The 21,749-nt window shown below is 57.4% G+C and overlaps 3 protein-coding genes across 3 annotated transcripts; 1 reads left to right on the top strand and 2 right to left on the bottom strand.

Annotated features, from left to right (window-relative positions):
• Positions 1 to 361: 361 nt before the first annotated feature.
• On the bottom strand, positions 362 to 10,201 carry NCLIV_006950 (conserved hypothetical protein; the record flags this gene model as incomplete). The annotated part of the gene is made up of 2 exons (XM_003880206.1): positions 362 to 2,965; positions 3,761 to 10,201. 2 exons carry the CDS (start codon positions 10,199 to 10,201, stop codon positions 362 to 364), a joined length of 9,045 nt encoding a protein of 3,014 aa, XP_003880255.1.
• Positions 10,202 to 16,897: 6,696 nt separating this feature from the next.
• NCLIV_006940 (conserved hypothetical protein) lies at positions 16,898 to 18,616 on the bottom strand (the record flags this gene model as incomplete). Its single annotated transcript, XM_003880205.1, has 2 exons — positions 16,898 to 17,922; positions 18,472 to 18,616. The coding sequence occupies 2 exons, from the start codon at positions 18,614 to 18,616 to the stop codon at positions 16,898 to 16,900; spliced, it is 1,170 nt and encodes a 389-aa protein (XP_003880254.1).
• A 1,956-nt stretch (positions 18,617 to 20,572) lies between these two features.
• Positions 20,573 to 21,262, top strand: NCLIV_006930 (hypothetical protein; the record flags this gene model as incomplete). The annotated part of the gene is made up of 2 exons (XM_003880204.1): positions 20,573 to 20,703; positions 21,052 to 21,262. The coding sequence occupies 2 exons, from the start codon at positions 20,573 to 20,575 to the stop codon at positions 21,260 to 21,262; spliced, it is 342 nt and encodes a 113-aa protein (XP_003880253.1).
• Positions 21,263 to 21,749: the final 487 nt, after the last annotated feature.

The raw sequence follows: 21,749 nt of genomic DNA, 5'->3' as shown, positions 1-21,749 counted from the left end.
GCACCCCGTCGTGCAGAGGAACGGGCCTGGCCCGCAGACAGTTGGAAAGCCGAAAGGAAAATCCGTTTCGAGACACAACTACCTGGACCTGTGTAGTGAGAGAGGTGGCCGACACACAGCACGATCAAATTGCCCGAGTGCTCGTCCATTCCACACGCAAACGAGAACGTAGGGGAAAATGAACTTTCTTCTCTCCCCGTGCCTGTGGTCTCCTCATTAACCCTAAACCGTCGCACAGGCCCCTTCTCGTCTTTTCTTTGTCGTCCCGTTCCACACCTTCCATCTTCATCTCTCTGGTTCGCGGGCTGTCTGCGCGAGACGAACTCAGGCGCGCTCTGTCGTTGTCCGTTCCCTGTCTGCTCTACTGCCTTTCACTCTCTTGCCCGCTCAGTCCTTCCACGCTGTGTCGTCTCCCCAACGAGAATCGTCTCCCTCTGAAGGATTTCTTCTCTTTCGTCGCTACGACGCCTTCGCCAGGGCCCTTGTGTGACGCCTCCGAGAAACCGAGTCCGTGCGCGGCCCCGCTGGTCGAGAGTGAAGGAGCAGGGATCTCCGCCGGCTCGCCCGCGCTAAAAGAGAAGCGTCGAAACAAACTGCGAGAATGAGCAGAGATCGGAAGCGCGTGGAACTCCGTCTCCGGCCCCGGAGCTTGCCCCGCGGAGCCCGCAGGCGCCTGGCCGCCGGTCGCGCCTCGCGCGCTCTGGAAAGAAAGGCGAGGCGTCATAGGCGGGGGCAGCGCTTGAGCGGCTGGGTGAACGAGGGTTTGAGGTCGGTCGTCTGGTGCGGACTGTCTCGGTGTCTTGCGTGCCTTCTGTGTCCGTTCTCTCTCTTGTTTGTCCCTGGCCTTCATCGCCCCTGAGCTGGGCCCGTCACTCTTGTTTGGCTTCTGTTCTGCCGGCGCTTCGCCCGCTCCACGCTTCGACGCTCGCGATTCGGGATCTGTGGAGTCTGGGGCAGGCTGGGCCGCGCCACCCTTCTTCCCTAGGAGGCGCGAAGAGGACAGAAAGAAGGACGGAAGCGCGTCCGAACGCTTCTGATCTGACGCCAAGGCAGCATCCTCTGGAGCGGTGTCTTTTCTGGACTTCGAACTTTTGCCTTTGAGGCTACCCACCCGACACTTGGATCCCAAGCGACGGACGGCTGCGCCGAGGCTACCGCTTCTGCACGCCTTCTCCGTTTCTGCTCTCGCCACAGAGGCAGCAGACGCACTGGACGACGCGCCGACCGCGGGTTCTCCGTGCGTTGCCGGGCGCGGGATCTCATCGTCCGGTTCCATGTCCGGCGGTTCGCATGAGTCACCCGTCTCTTCCTTCCCTCTGGGGCCTTGAGGGGCTTTCGGGCCCTCTGGAACCTCAGACTCCCGTGCCCCGTGTCCGTCCCCGCGCGGTGTCTCGGCGTCTCCTTCGCGCTGCCTTCTGTCCCCGTTCAGTCCCAGTGTCGCCACCGTCTCCACGGGCGCAGACAGCGCGTGTGGGAAGGGCCAGCCACCACCCACGGCACTTTTTCGCCCTACGGGCGCCGCCGCAGTGCTCGCATTTGCTGGCCCGGGGTGACGGCCGGAGCCGGCCTCTCGCCCGAGTGGCGCTCGCGGAGGGACGGGGGCCCTCGCGAACCCTCCACAGGCGAAGAGCGGATCTCCCAACCTGACCGTGTCGGGCCCCGTCTCCTCGGGAGAAGCAGGCGGCGCCAAGGGAGAATCTGCGACTGGCTGCTCTTGAGATGCCGCAAGCGAGAGGCTTCGCCTCGCCTTGTGAAGCGTCGAAGACGCAGAAAGGGAGGACGAAGGGGCCGGATGCGTGGTTGGCGGAAACGCAGGGCGACTTGGAGAAGCATGCGAGGCCGCTGATCCTTGAGTCAGCTGAGGTGGAAGCGAGGACGCTCGTCCTGCGTGCTCTCCAAACCCGCCGGAGGGATGCCTAGCTTGCGCAGCGGTCACGCGAGTCCTTGCTTCTCTCCCCCCAGGCGAGACTTGCCCGGACCCGTTCTCAGCTCTGTCGACTCGTCGGTTTTCTCCACTTATCGAGCGGCGCCCGGCGAATGCCCGGAGCAGCGTCGCGTGGGTGGCGGCGGGGGCCGGCGACGACGCAGAAAGGGACTGGGGCCGAGAGGGGGAGGAAGGGGACTGGGCCCGTCCCGTTTCGACGCGATGCGAAGAAGGCCCACAGACGGAAAGCGAAGAAAGGCGAGGAGGAAAGAGCTGAGGGTTTAGGCTCGGAGCGGCCGGGGCGGCAAGGACACGCGGCCCGAACGAGGACGATTTGGATGCCAGTGGAGGCGAGCTCGGGATTGCCTCTTGGCGCTTCTCCCCTTGAGAGAGCGACGGATCTGGCCGTCGCTCCCCCTGAAGGGTGACTGCGAGACTGTTCTCTGTTCCTTCTCCCTTCTTGGCGTGCTGCGCCGGCTCTCCAGTTTGTACATCGGATGGCGCCTCACGCTTTTCTATTCTCATGTGCTCGCGCGCGTCAATTCCTTTCCTAGGTTCCTCCGCTTCTCTCCTCTCCTCCCCCGCCCTCCCAGCATCCCCCTGAGCTTCTGACTGCTGCTCCCGTCCACGGGGCCCGAGGCCTAGGGCCGTGGGGCCCGCGGCCCCAGCGACCGGGAGGGGATCGCCAGGGCGACGACCAGGCACCGCTTCTCTCGCTCCCGAGTGGGAAAATGAAGGCCCTTGAGAAGGCGCAGCTGCCCGATGAGCGGTGTGTTTTTCCAGGTCTGTTCTGAAGCATAACGGTAAGTGCCCAGGACGAGGTACCGGGCCTTTTTCTTCTTGTGCGTGTGCCTCTCCCGCTTTCACAAGTGTGCTTGCATGCAAGGCGTCGCCTGTCCCAGTTGCAGAAACCTTGGGTTCGCTCGGTCTTCTCTCACTGTGTTCGTCCAGGCGTTCTGTCGGTGCCGCCACCGCCACACTGCTAGGTCTTAGGTTCTCCGGAGAGAAGAAGAGCCGCGCGTCCTCCTCTGCCGTGCCTCCCTGCAGGGAAGAGACAGAAAACGTGGCACACGTGTGTGTGAATGCTGTTAGTGAGAAAGCCGACAAGCATCGAATGCGCCTCGATCCGAGGCCTTTTTGGTGTGGGCCTTCCGCGTCTTGGCCGAAAGGTACCCAGTTCAGGCTGGACCCATTGCCACCGTGAAGGCTTTCTCGCTCTGGAAATGGAAAGCTCGTACATGCCGACGCAGAGGCTTCTGTTTCTAGACGCACGAATCGAAACGGGCTTGGCCGAAAAGACAGCAAGCGCAACTCCGCCTCACAAGCCACAATTTTTGCTCCTTCCGCACACGGTCCCCGAACTCTGCGTGTTGTGGAGCCATCCTCGAAACCTAACATGTATCCGCTGGTCTCTCGTGTGTGGAGTCACCGCAAGTCGACCACGTGTCTTATCCTTCTTTCTCTCCTTTTGCATTTAGCTTTTTCACACTCGCTTCCCTATCCACCTCGTCGTCCTCATTTTCCTCTTTCCTGTTCTCGTCTCTTCGCTTCGGTCTCTTTCTTCCCCTCGTTTTGGCCGTTTCCTTCCTTATCGTTTTGAGTTCCCCTTGGTCGACCTGTTTTGTGTGCGCGTTGCCGTTCCCGCTTTGGGCTCCTCCTAAGCGTTTCCCGTCTCCTGTCGTTCTCATGCGTCCCATCCTGCCTCTCTCTCGGTCTCGCCCTTTTCCCCTTCTCCCTTCCTCCACCTTTCTCTCCCTGTCCCCCGGCAGCCTCTGCAGTTTGAGTTGCCGGTGTTTCTCGTCAGTCTCTTTCCGGTTCTTCGGTCGATTCGCTCACCTCTCCTGTTTCTTGCTGGTGCTTCGTGTGCATCCTCCACGGGTGGCTCGATTGCTGGAGATCGCCGAAAGTCTCGTTCTCGCCTCGCTCAGAGGTCGTCGGCGCGTCCCTCTCAAACGCCTGTGGACCTGAGGAAAGCGAATCCGCGACAGCAAGTCCGGAAGAGAGGACAGCGGGGACCCCTGGGCCCAGCGATCGGGGCGGCGCCCGTGGCGACGCCTCGATGAGCATCGCAGAGAGTTCAATTGAGGCCGAAATATCTTCTCCGGGAGAGACACAAGAAGGCACCGCAGGGTCAGGTGTGAGGTTCGCTAAAGCACACGAAGTCGAGGAGACTGAACATCTTCCCGGCGTTGCGTTTGAAAGCACAAACTCTGTCTCCGCAGATCTGTCCGGCCCATTCGCTCCGTCTGTTTCAGCACACGCGACTGACGGATTATTCGCGGAGGTGGACGAGGAACAAGGAGAGAACGGTGAAGGCGAGCCCACCGAGGCACAGAGGTTCGAGACGCCCTCAACGCGGCCTCCTTCACTCAGTCCTCCTTCCTTCGGATTTGCCGGCAAAAAGAGTGAGGGAGACGGGGAAGGAACTCTCTTCTTCCCGGTGTCGCCTTCGCTCGCTTCTGCTCGCGTCGCTATACTCCCGTCGTTCCCACTGCTCGCCTCGGCGGTTGCTCCGGCTTCTTTCACGCCGTGCTGAAAGGCCGATTCGGGTGCGTCGTTTTCCGTCTCCGCCGCGTCGCGTCCGTGCCCTGTGTCCACAGTCTCCGACGGGCGTCGGGAAGCCTCGTCGGTTGCCGCTCCCTCATACAGCGCTTGCATGCGCCGCGCTTGTGCGCCGACAGCTCTCCTTCCGGCCGCTCCTTCCTCGGGTTGTTCTCGCGCTTCCTCGCGTTCACGTGCGAGGCTTTGCCTGTCTGCGACGCTACGGTGCCACCAGGCAAAGGGACTGTCGGCCGGCTTCTTCGGCAACTCCGTCTCCTCTTCGGCGTCCTGCGCCTGGGCCTTTGGTTCTGCCTCGATCGATGCTTGATGGTCTGCTCTCGGCGACCTCTCGCCCCGTTCCGGCGCGGCGCAGTGCTCCCTGAGAGTCTGGTAGGCCTTATTGTCGGGTTCGGCTTCTTCTGTCTCCGTTTCCGTCCTCTGTGGTCCCTCGTCGTCGCCTTCAACTGACCTGGCGACCCCGCGGGCCTCGGCCCGAAGGATGTGTCTCCTCTCCGCTGTCTCCGTTCTGAGGGCGACGCGGGGGCGCGTGGGAGGCTCCGAGACAGCGGGGTCGGCAGGAGCCTTGTGGGGCGGGCGATCCTCCGCGCCCTGCCCTCGGAGCTCGCCCTCGAGGGGGATTTCTAAATGAGGGGGTGCACGTGTCTTGGAACGCGGGCCTGAAGCTGGAGGGATTGAGGGAGGTCGTGGCGGATCGGCAGGAGCGAGAGCATGGACAACTTGGTCTTCTTCCTCTAGAGTGGACGCAGGGCGAGGCGAGTGGAGCTCTTCGCGGCCTGAAGCCGCAGGCGAGTCTCCGAGCGAGAAAATGTCGTCGCTGGGGTCTTCGTCGAAGAAACCGTCTGTGTGCGGAAATCCCGACACTTCGGCGCTTCCCTCGTAGACGGTCGAAGCGTCCCCACCCTCTCGCCTTCTGTCGAGGCCCTCTGGCTCCACGGGCGCTTTTCCGCTGTCGACAAGGGACACGGGACCGCGTAGGTTTTGAGCGGCCAGACCTGTCGCTTCCTCGGTCTCCGCTAGTCCTTGTCTCCTTCCTTCCGCTACCTCGTCTGCGTCTTCTCTCGCCTTTTCCTCTTCTCCTGCAGTCCTGATAGGCGCAGCCGACTGAAGGCGGGACTCGCCGCACTTTGCGCGCCTCGAAAGAACTGAGAGGACTACGCCGCCTTCTTGTCCCGACAAACCGGCTCCAAGACCCATAGGAGGCGCGAAGAGACCGGCTGAAGGATGGCGAAGGCCTGGAATCTGCCGGATGGGCCCGCTTGGGCTGTAGGGACCAAAGACAGGGTCGGAGCTTCGCTCCTGTGCCTGGCTGCAGGGAGTCCAGCGGTCGCAGGCCTCGTCGCCGGTGTTTCCTTCGCTCTGCCGGCCGTCGCTTTCCACACCGCGGGAGAGAAGACACGAGGCCCTCGAAGGAGACACAGAAAGCGGAGAGACAGAGAGGGAGGCGCACGCGGCCGGGAGAGGACACGAAGACGAGGAAGGAGACGAAACAAAGGCTGAAGAAGACAAAGAAGCAGAAGAAGGCAAGGAAGACGAAGCAGGGAGGCGAGCGGCATGGACCTTGAGACGAGGATCCGCACTGCTGCCCGAGGAAGAGGAGAGAGGTTGCGGGAAAGACGAAGGAAGGAGCTGGGACGGAGAACTGCCGACCGTCTGCTCAGGCGTCGGAGAGAGAAGAACTCCGCTAGTCACCTCATCCGCGATGCACTCTGTCTCGCCGGTTTGAAGACAAGTCCCAGGTCCCAACAGGGTGAAGGTGCCCGACTCTTGGGGCCGAACTACTGTCATTGCTTCTGTGTTACTGTCTCTCCAAAGGCCTGATGGTGGGTTCTCCGTGCACGCGTCGACGAGTGGGGAGAGTCGGTCTGTCTCTGCCGACTTCCTCGTGAGTCTGTCTCTCCCATTTGGTGTCCTCTTCCATTCCTCTCCGATTGGCGACCTGCGAGCGGCAACAGAAGAGGTGCCGCTTTCCTCCCCACTCTTCGAAGCGGGGCCGCCTGGTGCACGTCGCCCGGCCGTCCCGTCTTCCTTCGCAGCTGCGTCCTCGAGACACAGACTAGGTAGCTCAAGCGAGACGTCTGAGCCCACGGTTCCTTTGCAGCCCTTTTCCAGTTTTAGCAACGCAGCATCCTTCCCCCGCCCCTCTCTCCTTGGCGCATCACCAAAAAGCGAGGCTGTGAGCCCCCACTCTGCTTCCGCATGCTGCGTCTTCGCCTCTTCTGCGGAGACACGCAGTTTGTCGCTGCGAGAACAGACAGCCAGACTCTGTGGGCCTTCGTCACGGGTGAGGGGAGAGGTGCTGTGTCGAGCCCCTGACCGGAAAGAACCTGCCTCCGGCATACGGCGACCGTGGGGTTCTCTTGTGCGCGAGTGCGACAGGGTCTCGTCCTCCGCGATCGGCGACGGTCCAGTGGGACGACGTTCTCCTCGGCTCTCCCAAGCTGCTGGCGGCGTCGCCGTGCCAAAAAGGTCGGGAGGCAGGTCGTCTCCTGCTTGTTGTCGTGCCTGCTCTGTCTCCGCGTGTTTGCCTTCCACAATCCTAGGTTCGAGATGTGCGCTAGCGTGCACATTCGACTCCGCAGTAGGCCCTCGCGACTTATCGAAGGCTCCGGTGCGCCGTCTGGAGCCGAGCGACGCACGCGACGACAGCGGGCTTTCCACGCTCTCTCGTTTCGCTTCCTCTGCGTGTTCGCTTGACGCTCGGTCTCCTCCGTCGGTTTCCTCTCCTTCCCGTTCGTCTGTCTCTCCTCGTCCGGTGTGGCACTTCGTGAACGCGAGCAACTGCTCGTGGAGGAGCTGGAGCCTTTCTTTCGTTCGCGCTCTCGACGCATCTTGTTCCTTTGTCCATTCGCTTTCTCTCTCCTCCGTCGCCGGCTCGGCGCTTGGTGCGCCCCGACGGAAGAAAGCTGAAGACGAGCTGGGCGCTGTCTGCTCGGTTCCCTTCGTCTCCACCCCCGGCCGACGCAAAAGGAACGATTTCCCCTCCTTGGGTTCCCACATTTCGCTTCCTTCCTTTACGGTTTCCGGCCGGGCTTGGCACTGGCGTGCACGCCGATCCAGCAGGCGGAGCGAGAGCGCGTGGCCGTCGCCCTCGAGAGCCAGCAGGAACACTTCCACTGAGTCCAACAAGTCCTCGATTTCTCTGTCGAGGCCGCGAAGGGAACCTTGTTCCCGCCACAGTAGAAATGAAGAAAGAGACGTTTCGGAAGTTTGTCCAGAGGACAGCGCACCGGCTCGCTTCTCCCTTTCCGTGTCCTCCGACAAAGCAGCAGGCGGGGGGCCAGCACTGTCCGAGGTAACAGATATAGGTTCCTGTTCCTCTTCAAGGACAGGTTCCCAACTCCGCTCTGTCTGCGTCTCTTCTTCTCCGTCTGCAGGCTCTTGGGCGTTTGCTTGACAAACGTCTCCGGCGCTGTTCCGCAAACAGGACGAAAGGACGGGGGCAGTGATCACGTGTGCCTTTGAAGAAGTCGCTTCATCTGTTGCAATGTCCCTGGAAATTTCTCGTGTCACTGCAGCTTGCCTCAGCTTTCCAGACTCACCACTGTCTTGATTTCCCCAGTCCGCTTCTTCCTTAGCGACATCTTTTTTCCTATCCTCTCGCCGGAGCTCGCCGGCAGAAAACTCCCCATCGTCATCAGGCAGACTTGAAGCAAGGCTGTTCCTTCGACTTCTGGGGTCGCGGACGGTGCGGTGACTGCAATTGGTGAGAGAGCCTCCGGAGCGACAAGAGGACGGGTAGGAAGACGGTTCCGGTGGGGACCAGTGTCCTGTCTCATCCGGTGTTTGTCTTTCGCCGTCTCGCCTTTCAGGCTTTTCCACCTCCCTGTCTTCCCGCTCTCTCTTGTCGCCCTCGGAGACAGCATCTCTGAACGCCTGTCTCCGCATGCACGCCTCGCGTCGCGGAACCGAAAGAGGAGAGAAGAAGGCGTTTTCTTCTTCAGATTCTTCAGCTCTGGTGTTGGGGGAGAAGAGGAAGCCTGTCTGCGTAGTTGGACTGGATGGCTGTCCTTCCGTTTTACGAGACCCCAGCGCGTCTGAGTCTCTGTAGCCCTGATCATCTTCATCCTTGTGGCCCAATCGGGAGGATGCGGGGCGGCGGCGAGACGGAAGGGGACTCGGAGTCTCCTTTTCGCGAGGGGTCAGTCCGAAGCGAGGATGAGAGGCAGCTTGGGGCGCGGAGCGAGGAGCGCGGAAGCCTTCGAAGCCTCTACGGAGAAGATGACGCTGCTGGAGGGAGGACAAGAGGCTAGCGCCGCTCCCGAAGCTGCCGGCTCGATACTCCACGTCTCCCTCTGTCGGCGCGCAGGCGCAGTACCGTAGTTCTTGCTTCGACACCTGATACCCAGCTGCCCCGCCACGCGCCCTCCGGGAGCTTCTCCACCCCTCTTCAAGTTCGTTTCTCTCGCATCTCGCTGTTCGCTTATCTGTGAGGTCTCCTCTTGCCGGTTCTCGAATCCAGATGTCAAAACACATTTCCTCTCGCCTCTCCCCTTCTCGATGCGGCACAGTCTGAGGCGCGTTTGAGGCCCGCGCTCCCGTCCCCCCTGGTCCGCAGCTGCCCCATCGCTGCTCGGCGTCTTTCCAGACAGGCGCAGCGTCCGGGCGCAGCGCTGCGCCTGGCTCACGTTGCCCTCGGCTGCCGCCCTCCGCGTTCAAGGCCCGAGCCGCCGAGGGACAGGCCTCTTCACGCAGAAGCTGAGAGCAGGCCGCGGGCCGCTCTGCAGCATTTGCGCGCGACAGAGACAGCTCCGCCGACACCCGCCCCTGTTCACACTTCTCTGGGCAGAAGGCGAGCGAAGCTGAGGAACTCTGAGAGGCGCCGGAGGCAGCAGAGGGAGTTCCGTGACTGGTGAGCAGAGGAGGCGAGTGCAGCGCAGACGAGGAGGGGGAATCTCCGACCAGGACAGCCTCGCTCGCTTCCTCTTCAGAAGCAGCCAGAACTGGTTTCGCCGCGGCCCGAATCGCGGTCTGCACGCGCACGTCTAAGTCTCTGCCACGTGCGAGGAAGGGAGGAGCAGCGGCGTCGAACGCCAGTCTTCCAGCGCGCCTCTCTTCTTGCTTCAGCTCCTTAGTCCCGGGCCCCTGCCCCACGAGAGCCCCCTCACGTCTCTCTCTGCTGCATGCTTCACTTGGGCTTCCGGCAGAAGCGTGCGAGAGAAGGAACACATATTTGGACGACGTTGACGGCGAAGGGTGTGATGCATCTTTCCCACCCTGGTCTTCACGTTTGTCCTCGTTAGTTTGGCTCTTCAAGGCTATCCACGTCACGTCGGCCTCGCCTGTGTGACTCGCACAAGATGCCGATTGCTCTTTCTCGAGGTCCCGCGGCACAGCGTTTCCACCTCGTCCCTCTGGGGAGCGCAGCTGCGGGGCCCATGGCGAAGGGACAACGTGGGGTGGCTGGTCTCGCGCGCCGGGGCCTGCAGCGGAGGGCGAGAGACACTCGGTTGGCCTGGAGGGCCGACCGTGTCTCTCCGCTGTCCTGGCAGGCACGCCCCAGGGCTGACGGCCTTCCGTGGTACGACTTTGCGCATGTCCCTTTGAATCTTTTAAAGTCTCAACCGAAAAGTGCATTCCGCAAGCGGACTGCGCGGGGTTGCGGTGGTGGCCACGCGGTGGCAGATCTTGTCTCGCTTGAGTAGAGCGGTCCCCTCCCTGCTTGAGGGAGGCCCCGCCGTGCGACAGAAGCAAGACGAGTTTCTCCACCACTGGCATGGACGATGCTCTGCTGTCTTTCTTCCTGCGCGCGGCATCTTCCCTCTCGTTTGAGAGGGGCTGTGCGCCTCGCCGCAGCAGCTTTTCTGTCGTTGAGAGGGCCGAAAGAGGAAGGACGCAGGCCTGCTGTCTTCGCCCCTCAGTCAGGGAAGAAGTCGAGACACGCGGTTTGTGACGGGAAGCGCGCTGCCTCTGTTGCTGCCGTGAGTGACTCGCTCTGGAGGGAGAGGAAACGGAAGCGGAGTCCCCGGAGGAACACTCTTTTCTCCTAGCGACGACAATTTCCCTGGCCTGCGCCGAGGCAGGAACCCCGCTGCCGCGACAACTCGGCAAAACGAGAGAAAGATTCTGTGCTGCGGCGTGTGGAACGGCACGTACTGTGGCCTTCACTTGTTCTCTGCCACGAGCGTCTTCTTCACAGTTTGAGCTGCCTGGGCCCGAGGAAACAACCTTCTGGGCTCGTTCCGTTTCAAGAACCGCCGTTTTCTCCAAGGCTCCTGTTCCGTTAGATACGCAACCCCCGTGATCCTTCTGATGAGCAAACGCAGAGCTAGCCTCGTTGCTCCCCTTAGGTTTTAAGTGCATACGCTTTGGAGAACTTGCAAGCGAATCCTGGAGACTGTTTCGTAGGGCGGACTCATTCCCTCGTGATCCTCCTTTCGTCAAGTCCCACCCTTTGTCGTATGCCTGTTTATAACTCGACAGGCGCGAAACGTTTTGGTCCGCACATCTCCGGTTGCCTAGAGTCAGGACGCTTCTTGGTTCTTCGTCTTCTGCTGGGCACACACCAGCGGTGACGAAAGGACTGCGGGAGGTCGCGATTGCCTCTTTCGTGCACATTCGACTTCCGTGGTACAGCGAGTCTTCAGAGGAGGGAGACGAATCGGGGGCTCGAGGGCTCTCAAGAGAACCGCAAGGCAGTGGGCTTTCTTTAGGGGTACAGTCCCTCGGGCACAAGTGTGTTCGAGGACGAATGGCTCTTCTGTTATCCAGATCATCTGATTCTTCTATGCTTGTCTTCTCCCCAGGATTCGGTCTACGGGAAATGCATGCCTCGTCGAGACAGTTGAGTTCTGGAAGGCCTGTCGGTTCTTTCCTCCCCGTTCTCTTGCCGTTAAGCGGGCCCTGGCGATCATCGAGATTGCCTTTTGAATGGCAACCACCAGCGTCTGCATGGCCCGTTTTTTCTGTCTCCTCTCTGTCTGTACGCGCTGGCGAAACCGGTGCTTTCTTCGCGGACAGCGTCTCTCTTTCTCGGCAAGACCTCAGTCGCGTGGCCGGGTGTCTCTTCCTTCTTTTGCTTTCTTGCCTGTTTCCGGAACTCGACTCTCGTGTGTTCTGAGGCTCGTCCTCAAGAGACGACGACTCTTCGGCGAGGGAGAGACAGCCTGACTTTCGTGTGCTCTTCTCTGGGCCTGGAGTTTCCTGTTCTGTTGCCGAATTCTGTAGGGCTCTGCACCCCGGCTGCTCGGTGGTGGCGCTCCTCCGACCGCGGTCGCGGCGGTGCGGCGCCTCCGGGCCCGGGAAGAGAGAGGCGCGTGCAGCATGAGGATCCTTCTCCACAGCGGCCGAATGGTATTTGCGGAAATGACTCTGAGCCTGATCGAGCGCTCGGAAAAGTCCCTGCCGAATGCTTGTAACGTCGTCCACGCACAACACCTTGCCTCCAATTGAGAGCTTGGTCTCAAGAGTTCTAGCTTTGCTGAGAAAAGAAGAAACAGACGGAGAAGCCGACGACAGAGGAGTGTGAGTCGTCTTGTTCTCCTCTGTGGTGGGGCCCGATCGTTTGCCCCCCTTCTCGGTTAGAGACTTGCTCTCCCGTGCTCCGTCCAGCAATCTCCGGCCCTTCTCTGCCTGGAAGAGCGGCGAGGCGCGCAATGAGCTGCTCTGGCTACTTCCGCGACTTGTTCCGTCTAGGCGACTCCACGCTCTTTCCAGCGCTTCCTCTGCTGCGGCGGAGAGGGCGCTACAGTAGCCGCTTTCTTCACTTTCCTCAATCAATCTCTGCCTCTCTGTATGTGCGTTCTTCCTTCCATCCTGCCGCTCGCTCGCGTCCCGTGTCCAGGCTTCCTGTTGTCCCTGCCTCTCCGCTTTCTTGCTTCGTCCTTCGCTGACCACGGTTGTCTCCTTGTCCCCGCCCCTCTCGAGCGCCGGGGCTTCTTTCCCTTCGGTCCTAATTTTTCTGAGTTGCGCCTGGAGGTCTGCGATGACGCGGCGGCTCGGTTTGTGGGGCGACAGATCCCAACAGTCGCTCTTTGGATTTTGTGACAAGTGAGGTACGGAAGGCGGAAGAAAAAAAGACGACTGGAGACCATTTCGATCTTTCAGGCGAAGACCGGAAGAGCGTAGGACGCCGCGGGAGTCAGCCTCCGAAGCATTCGACGCACTGCGAAGAACTGATTCCTGGGGGGCTTCCTTCCGAGAACAAGGCGGAGAGAGGGGAGAGAACGAGTAAAATGCCGTCCTCGCTGGCATGTTCTTTCTTTTATCTGGAGGTGACTCGGCTGTGGACGGAAGGAGGCACAGGCCTCGGCGTGACAGGCTGGACTCGGCAGTCTCTCCGCCCCGAGTCATGAAACCCCTTTCTTTTGTGCAACCTGGTTTCGCATGCTTCACGCCCAGAAAGAGGGCGCCTTGCTTTTTTCCAGCTGAATCTTTACCTCTTTCGCTCCCAGGATTCCCACCTTTCTTTGCTGCTCTCTCCTCATGTGAAACCTGCTGTCCATCTATTGGCCTTTTTGGACACGCACGCGTTGCTGTCGCGGTTCCTTGGTTGTCTCTCACTGCTGGTCCGAGCAGCCATTCTTCTCCTTCCTTTCCTCTCGCCTTGTCCGCTTGACTTGAGCTTCGTCCAAAAAGTGGACAAAACGAGGTGGAGAAGGGAACGTCAGATGCAGTCACGGACGAAGCCGAAAGCTGACTGGCAATCTGAAGGGACAGACCAGCGTGCGGCGCAGACGAGGCTGAGGATGAGGAGCAAGCAGCCGCAGTGGAGAGATGTGCAAAAGAGAGCGAAGGAACCGGAAAGCCGAAGTCGCTCGATGCCTTGTTCATTTTCGAGAGGGATTCTTTTCCTTGTTTATCCTTTTCTTCCTCTTGGATACGCAGCCGCAGGCGTGCACACATCTCTGCAGCAGTCCCCGCGCGTCGCTAGTGGCGACGGGCAACGAGGCAAGCGGACAAGAAGAAAACAATGAAAAGGCAGACGCTTCCCAGAAAGAGGGCTCCACAGTGGGACCGACTCGAGAGCGAAGCGTCTGCGCAGGCAGCCCGAGCTTCCGACGTTGGTAGAAAAAGAACGGCGTCGGGCACTCGCGGCGGCAGGGGCGTTTGAGGGTAGCGAGCGTGTGGGTGTGCAGTCTTCCTGAAAACGCCGAAAGGGCACGCTCGGAGGACATGGGAAACCAGAAGACTGGCCGCTGTTAGACAGTGTCATCGACAAAATGGGAGTTGTCGATGTGAAAATGCTGGGCCGCCTCCCAGGGGGGTACTCTGTCCAGGAGCGGAAGAAACGCCTGCCGTGCCGCCAAGACACCAGACCCAAAGTGCACGGGGGGAGGGAAGAATGCAGAGCGGGGAACAACATCCACCAAAAACGGCATTGTATAGTAAAGGAAAACAAGTAATGCCGGTGAAAGATGAAAGAGCTGAGATAACCGAAAACAAAACCGTCTGTACTGGCACAGGGCCGAGGATGGAACGGCGGCTCCGAAGGAGCGGGAAAAGATCGATAACCAAAGTTTCGTATACTAGCAACAAAAAACCGAAGCGCAATCAAGACTGATAGAACAATCAACGAAGATGGGCACACTCAACGAGGGAATGTGTAGGACGAACAGTGGGTCGACCAACAGGACGGCGCGTCCATTTAAGGTCGCCCCCGGGAGATGAAGAAATGGAGGCTCTACACAATTTCTGGTCAAGGATACTCGAAACATTTTATTCCATGATCTGCTCTTCCAGCCGTGCCACAAGGAGGGGTCTTAACATCTTCTAGTGACCGCTTTTTCCGGCCAGTATTCCCCCTACAGGTCGCACCCAGGTCGAAAAGCCCACGCAACGCGACTGCATTTTATCTGAACTAGGGACACCGTGTTGAAGATCTACAGAATCCCGCTGACAGACGCTTGAGAGACAGAGGAACTGTACTCGAAAAGGGGTCAACGCTTAACTTCGTTGCGAGTAGTGTGACTAGCGGCACGAGGTTTCCTGGGAATAGATCGATTTGAGGTCAGTAGGCCCATTTCAGAAGTGTGCCTACCTGCGTGGTGGAAGGCAGGGAATTTCTTGAAGGAGCGGTATGCAAGAGGAGATGACAGATTAAAAAGCGACAGTCAGTGAATAATGAAGATGCGAGCCGGCGGCGACTTTCGTTTTTCTCCATGTTTTACTGTGGTACGGCCGTGAACACAAACAGGAAGTGTGACTGTGAACCGCTCGGTCTAGATTTGAACTCCTGAGCAAACTTTTAATTCCCTCACTTGCGTGCATCACACTGTAGAGACTTGGGAATATCCTTACGCTTTCAGATAGACAGGCCTTCCTTCGTTCAATGTGTAGGAAGAGAAGATGCTCGACAAGCGACGATTCAAGCAACGACAGTCACTGGTGCAAACTAGTGCGACAAGAATCCAGCGGCAGATCTTCACCTGCACATGAGTAAGGCTTTTTAGTCCGTGGCAAATTCGGCAGCGGTTCACTCCCTAAACTAAAAAGGCGAAATATTTGCCAGTAGAGTTCGGCAATTTTGTTGCTGACACGGCGTTTCCCGATATTTCAAGAGCAGATAACTGGATCGGGGGTTCCTCGGTGAGCTGTTCGCACTGGCGTACCGTGCAGTAGCAAGTTTCTGTCAGCAGTGAAAAATGCGCAGAGAACTCGTCTGTCTTCTTCATTAGTACGAAGGATCGAAAAGATGCCGCAGCGAGAAATGGCCTGTTTTCCACAAGAACATTTTGCGCGTATGCTCATCTTTCCGGGAAAGGCACAGATGCAAGAGCACGTCGGCACAGCTTAGCGCGCAACCGCTCGAGGCACCAAAGCGTTCGAGAGGTCGACGCTAGGTCACTCCGTTTCCATTGATCGCGTTTAAGCTCTTGTGACAACTTTTTATTGGAAATACAATAGCTCAGATACGGGCACGATTCAAGAAACGAGCCAAGGTATGAACTAGGACGAAGCAGCCGCAAATTGGTGTTTGGAACGTAGATGGCTTGTCACACAGAATGGGCGGAGACATGCGGCACACGAAGGATCCTTTCCCTTGGTGGGTCTTTCGAAAAGTAGGAACGTTCGAATCACGCCCCAACTTTGTGTGTTCTGCAGGAGTTTCCCAGTGAGGCTCCAGTGATGTCTAGGCTTTCAGACGTCACAGCTTTTCCTCATATCTGGTCTGCAACAGAAACATCAGACGGCAACAGCACCTTTGTGATAGTAGCTTTTTCCCACTAGGTTCTGGAACTCATGTGCAGGTCTGTCACTGCTTATGTAATGCATTGGGACTGGCCAACGCCAGTACACTGATATCCGCAAGCTTACATTGGGAATGTCAGCCAGTCTTGTTCAGTTCATATGTCACCATTGCGGTCTGTGCCTTAAGGGTCGGTGAGGTAGCCCAGCTCGCCACTTCCTGTCGGCACATCGGAATCTGCCCTGTCTGTGTTTTGTCACTTTGAATTCGGTTGCTACGCACAATCTCAAGTCATTCATCAGATAATTGGCGACTAACAGTTCGAGTTGCACGCGCTGTTTCACGTATCAAGACGCTGTGGGAGACGGAGCTCACCCGTAATGCGTGTCGGTGGGCAACACGGTGGTTCAGCGTCACCCCAGAGCCTTGAGGCGGCCCCTATTTTAGGTCATTAAGAAGAGTCATCGAATCACTTATTCCAGGCTCGATTGTTCCTGGTTGCTTCGGCTCAACCCGAGGGGCCAACGCCTCGCGAGGCGTCTTCGGTGACACTAAGTATCCTACTCCGGCTACATCGCTCTCTGTCGCATTGTCCTCCTTTCTTACGTTGTTTCCGCGTCCACCGCCCCATAACGCGTGGAACGGTAGCTTTGTCTGACGCCTCCCTCTTGAGCCCGGGTCTGCGTTGGTCTCCCACCCTGTCTTTATCGAGACAACACGTTCCCACCATCATTCCAGACGCTAGACTTCGTCTATCTCGTCTACCCTTGACCGACTGTCTCGAGACAAGCCTTTCAAAGTCCTGTCGTCCGTACTGTTTGTGAGAATCATGAGAGGAATCTCATCTCCTGTGTTATCACTCGCACGCATGGCACATCTGACCAAGCAAGATTGGTTCTGTACCCTTCTGTCCTTTCTCTCTTCGCTCTTGTCGTGCACTAGTGCCGGAAAACATCGACCAATCGCACGATCTAGCTTAACATTGGACCAAAAAAGAATTTTAGCCGTGAGGAGACATGAAGCAAATCAGAGCGCCACACTCACTCCAACACCAACTACCGATGTCGCTCGAATGGTCTTCCTCTTCGCAGCCTCATCTGTCCGTCAAGACCCGCATTCACGGACGCACGTCTGCTGAAACAACAGAACGGAAGACAAACGGGGTACTCGGGCACAGGAAACGAAGCCAGGTTCGGAAGACACGATTGACAACCGAAGTCTCGCGCATCAGGTTCATTTCCGTCTGTCTGTTAAGCTGCCTTCTTCTTTGTTATTCTTGGAAGGCGTTAATGAAGATCCGTTATCGTTTTCGACTCGCAGTCGAGGGCGAAGGGAGCCATTGACGCGTTGCCCATCTTTGGAGTGGATGTAAGGACGCGAAACGCGATCGAATGGCCTACAATAACCACAACCCTCGCATCCTTGACGCTGCAGATTGCTTTGAGGACAAGACGCATCCGTGCACGGACAGCGCGGCTGCTCTCCAGGGGGACTTTTCTAAAGCGCCAAGATGCCTGGAGGCGTTCTGCCCAAGCCTGCTCTCTGATGAGGTCATGAACGTCCGTAGAGTAATCCCTTAGTGCCGCTTTCAGTTGGTCTCGAACGCTTTCGGGTTCCGTTTCCAGAGGTGTCTCCTCGCCGTCGCTTTCCAGTTTGTTCAACTGTTGTGCTGCCGCCTGCTCTCCCGCAACTGAAGAAGCCGGACCATGAGAGGAACCGGATGGGCGTAGCGTTTCCTGAGCATGTTCTTCCCCATTTAAATGGTGATGTTTCCTTGCGTCAGCATCATACCACGGCGCGGAAAGAACTTCCTCGATTTGCGCAATCTCGTCATCGGCGAACTGGAGCCACCACTTATTGAGGGGGTTCACGAGTGACCAGTCAAGGTCTTCGTCGATGCTGCAGTTAGGAGGAAGTCGTCTGCTAGCTCTCAGAGCTTCCAAGTGGTCACGGAGCTCTTCCGCCTTCCGTCCAGTATCGCCGGTTGTGTCGGTACGCTCTCGTACGAGCGGAAGAAGAAGCCATTTCTCGTGAGTGTGCAGCGGCTCTACTGCTTGATTTTCTGGTAACTCACCTTCACGCGGACGAGGAGACAGCCGATGCTCCGGATCGCGAGAAACAGCGGGACAAGAGAAAGTGTTGAGAGCAGTCTGAATGGTACGACTGAGAGGAGACACGATATAGGCGTCGACCTCCACAGTGGGTAGTTCAGCGCGGAACTGCGAGTAAAACCTTGCAGCGCTTGCACACTGCTGCAAACCGCGATCGGTGAGACAAACATCTTGCATGTTCGGGTCGTAACTGAACATGTCTGCACCAGGCAAGACAAAGTGAGGCAGATACAGTGGAGTCAGGCGAGCATCTTGGCAGTCGGCCAGTACAATTTCCTGCGTTCATCTAGAAATCCAGTCACTGAAGAAGAGGAGTTGCGAGAGTGAAGAGAAGTGATTCCACTGTGGACAGAACAGATAGAATTCGGTATACTGAAACGGGGCAGGCGGCCGACACCGCTGCACCTGTTAGGGTATGAAATAGTTGATGATACACACATGCAAGTTCTGTTCCATCCCACTGCCGTTACCCCTCAAGGAGCACTATTCAGAATTCCGGTGCTCTCGAAGCATCAGCAACGTTCTTCGGAAGAGTGACAAATACTCTATCTGCAGGCGATGAGAAACACATCACGAACTTACACAGAGAAAAACTAGACGGGAAGACACGCGTCACACATGAATTCAGGGCTCCGCGCTCACTCGCATGATCAAGGCAGAAAGTTACTGGGCCAGGAATCCGAGTTCTACTGAAATACATGTGCTTTTTCGTAGGCCTCGAGTAAAACCTTTCTAGTCTGTTTTCTTACCACGAACTCGCAAGCGCCTAAAAGAGTCCCTTCTCCGTTCGTTAAACTCGGACTCGGCATGTCGCATGAGAAAGAGAAGCTTCTTTTTGCCCTTCTTGATGTCGTCCTCGTGTTTATCCAGCCATGTTCCCACTACTCTTGCCATTTGAGACGGTGTTTGCACTCGCCTGTGTCGTCTTAATCGATTGCTCCATACGTTACGCAGGAAACTTGCCGCATTTGTTCCGGCAGACCGCAGAGCCCTGGACGGCGATAGATTTCCCAGTCGGGTGACGGCAGAAATAAAGTGCCGGCGAAGGGAATGTAAGGCAGAACGCGGTTGAAGAATATATCGTAAAACAGACCGCTCATTCTCTCGAGGGAGTTCACGTGTACCTGCTGGTGCTTCTTGTCCTCGTGTGACTTGCGGGGGAGGTGTGGCTGTCGCCTCCCCGGTGGGGACCTATTCGGTACAAAGCCTGCCATTGCTACCCCAATGAAATACTAGCAGTTCTGAGACTGCAGTCAGAGCGGCCACAGATGTAGAACACGATTTTGCCGCGCGGCGGACCGACTTTTGCCATCAGCTGGCACACTGGGTCACCGGCGTCCAGTCAGTGATTTGTGTTTTTATTGCGACATTCGTGGTCCAGTTCACCATCATAGTGTTAATAAGTGAGAACTGCTCGGTATAGCATCCGTGTGAAGCCGCCCGTCTTCGGCACATCGGAGGGAGCCCCGCTATTGAGGTTGGTGGCACATTTCGCCAGAGGAGTTTCCACTTTGTCAGATGATGCACAGGCGAACAAAACGTAAAACTGTAAGTTGTTGAAGCACGGAATGCTCATTGATGGATTTCCCTGCACGATAGTCCAGCGCACCACGTGCTTTCTGCCGCCTCCAGCCTTTGGTGACGTTTTTGCCGGGGCCTGTAGCAGGGTAACTGCGCCAAGCGAATAGAGAACGAACCCTTACCTTGCAAAATATTCTCCATATCTCAGATCTTGATGAACACACAGTTTATCTTACACGCGTAACTACAGGCTTCGCCACCCTGCGCAACACAAACATCGTGCTGGTGGACATCTGCGTGTCCCTGCCCGGTGCTTAGCTGCTCTCGCACTCGACACAGTCCTCGTTGGGATGCCTGAGAGACCGACGTCCGTTCGGGCTCACGATGCTTTCGAAGGCTGTCTCGGGCCTTCTAGTGGGAGCCTCTGGGTCGTGATGTCACAGACAGTTTCGTGTTGCGTCGTACGATAACGTTTGCAACTGGTCTGCGTTGGCAGCACTGACTGTCTTGGCCTGGTGGGGTACAGGATGACTGTCACTGGAGGGAGGATTATGGAGCATTTTCTCTCAGCATGCCCCCATCCCTTTCGGGATAGATGTATCTTGTTACTTCGCTGAAGACAACGTGGCAGTATGTTGTGATGAACTGAAAACTAAAGGGAATGCGGAGATGTGACTCTCGGCGCTTTCGGGTACCCTTTCGTCGGACAGCGCCACGAACACCACCCCACTAGCCGATTGCATTTTGCCCTTTTCGTTTCGATGCAGCGCGAAGCAGACGCCTTGAAAATATCATGCCTTAGGCTTGGGTGCTGGCTTATCAGGTTAGATTAACTCCGAAGACATTTTCTAGAGACTCGACGTGAATGCGGGGCAGATACTTGCCTGCTAGACAAGAAAAACCTTTTTCGGACGCGGGTGGGTCCGAGGCAGTCCGGCGGACCCGCACACTCACCACCGGCGAGGGGAGTAGAATCGGAGCTGGCGGGCACGGTTACGATTTATCATGGGTGTTGACTTCTCGTTTGTTGTGGTGTTCTCGCCTGTTTGCCTCCAACTGAGGCACAGTTCAACTTTTAAAACAAAACTAGAAATACAAGAGAGAGCCTTGCCGCGGGTATATTTTCTCTCCAACCTCAGACACGTCGTGAAGTCGTCCCGGCGGTTCACCCGTCGCCTGAGCACTGCGAACTTACATCTGAGTGGTTATGTGTCTTTTTCGCATCTTCATCGAATTGACATGATGGTGGACCAGGTTTCTGCTGTCGCTCCGGCCTTTTTCATTGTATTTTCGTACTATCTGGGCAGCTGCTGTATTGAGAGTCTGGCAATGACAGCAGACTCTATCAACAGCGGGGGCAATGGCAGCGACGCAACATCAGTGGCCTTCGGCTCAGCCTTCCAAACCGAAGCCCAACAACAACGAACACAAGTTCATGATCTTCTGAAGGGAAAAAAGAGGTAGGGTTGACATGATGAGATGTGACGTAGAGTTTTTTCAACCCCCCAAAATAGATAGAGGGCCCGGCGGGACGCTACCTGCGAGAGAAACCCCCATGTTTCAAGTAGTAGAGTGAAAGCGGGATACGGGGCGTTGGGTCCTGATCCGTGATCTTCATGCGAGGCAGCGCCCCTTGATGTTCAAGCCTAGTACCCTTCTCGGTGTCTCGACTCGATCATTCTCGCCCAGTGCCGTTCTCTGGCCAGCTTGCATACACACACTCATTTGTCAGTTCCCAGAGAGCTTCATTCGTATACACTCTACACGGAATTACAAGACGATATGTGTATGTGGGCGTTGCGCTGCAGAAGTAGCCCACTTGAGAGGAAAACATCGGCGTTACGTCGTACCAAATATATGTCTGCGGCCAAGGCGGGCTTTTTGCTGGCAACCGTCTTCGTGCTACTGCTGGCTTCTGTCAAGCTACGGCAGTGCCGGCACGATCTACTGAAGAAGACCAGTAGCGAAACTGAAGGAAACACAAGACGGAGACTCGCTGAAGGGTGGTGGTGGTGGTGAAGACGGCAAATGTGTAAGCTTGGCCTCCGCATCAATTGGATGCCGGTGGATCGGTTGGTTGACTCCCCTTGTCAAGAAAGAGGCCGGCACGGCTTCACCAACTCGGCCTCATCAACCCTTCACAGCTCGGGGGAAACTCGTCGACATGCCACCCAGCATATACTGGGCAATCAGTTTTTAAATCCGCTAGGTTCGAGTGCTCCACCGCACTGGCGTGGTTTTCTCAGTCATCTCCATCGCCAGTGAAATACAAATTGTCTCTACAACGCTACCGAGTGGCTTCTCGCGTAGTGTGCTGTTTCATGGACAACGTTTTGCCATTGAACTAGCTTTTTGTGTAGCCGGTAACGGAGTGACGCAGCAGCGCCAGATAGTGAAGAGTCAGGTTCTTGATGCTGGCTACGCGTGGCGATCGTAGACAGTCCACAACGGCTGATTGAGTGCACCCCAAGGTGCATCATGATTGTGATATATAGTAACTGTTTCC

The sequence above is a fragment of the Neospora caninum genome, chromosome III (assembly GCF_000208865.1).
Source record: "Neospora caninum Liverpool complete genome, chromosome III".
In the NCBI taxonomy this organism is placed as follows: domain Eukaryota; phylum Apicomplexa; class Conoidasida; order Eucoccidiorida; family Sarcocystidae; genus Neospora; species Neospora caninum.
Note: the sequence above shows the minus strand (reverse complement) of the source record. Positions and strands in the feature narration are given on the sequence as shown.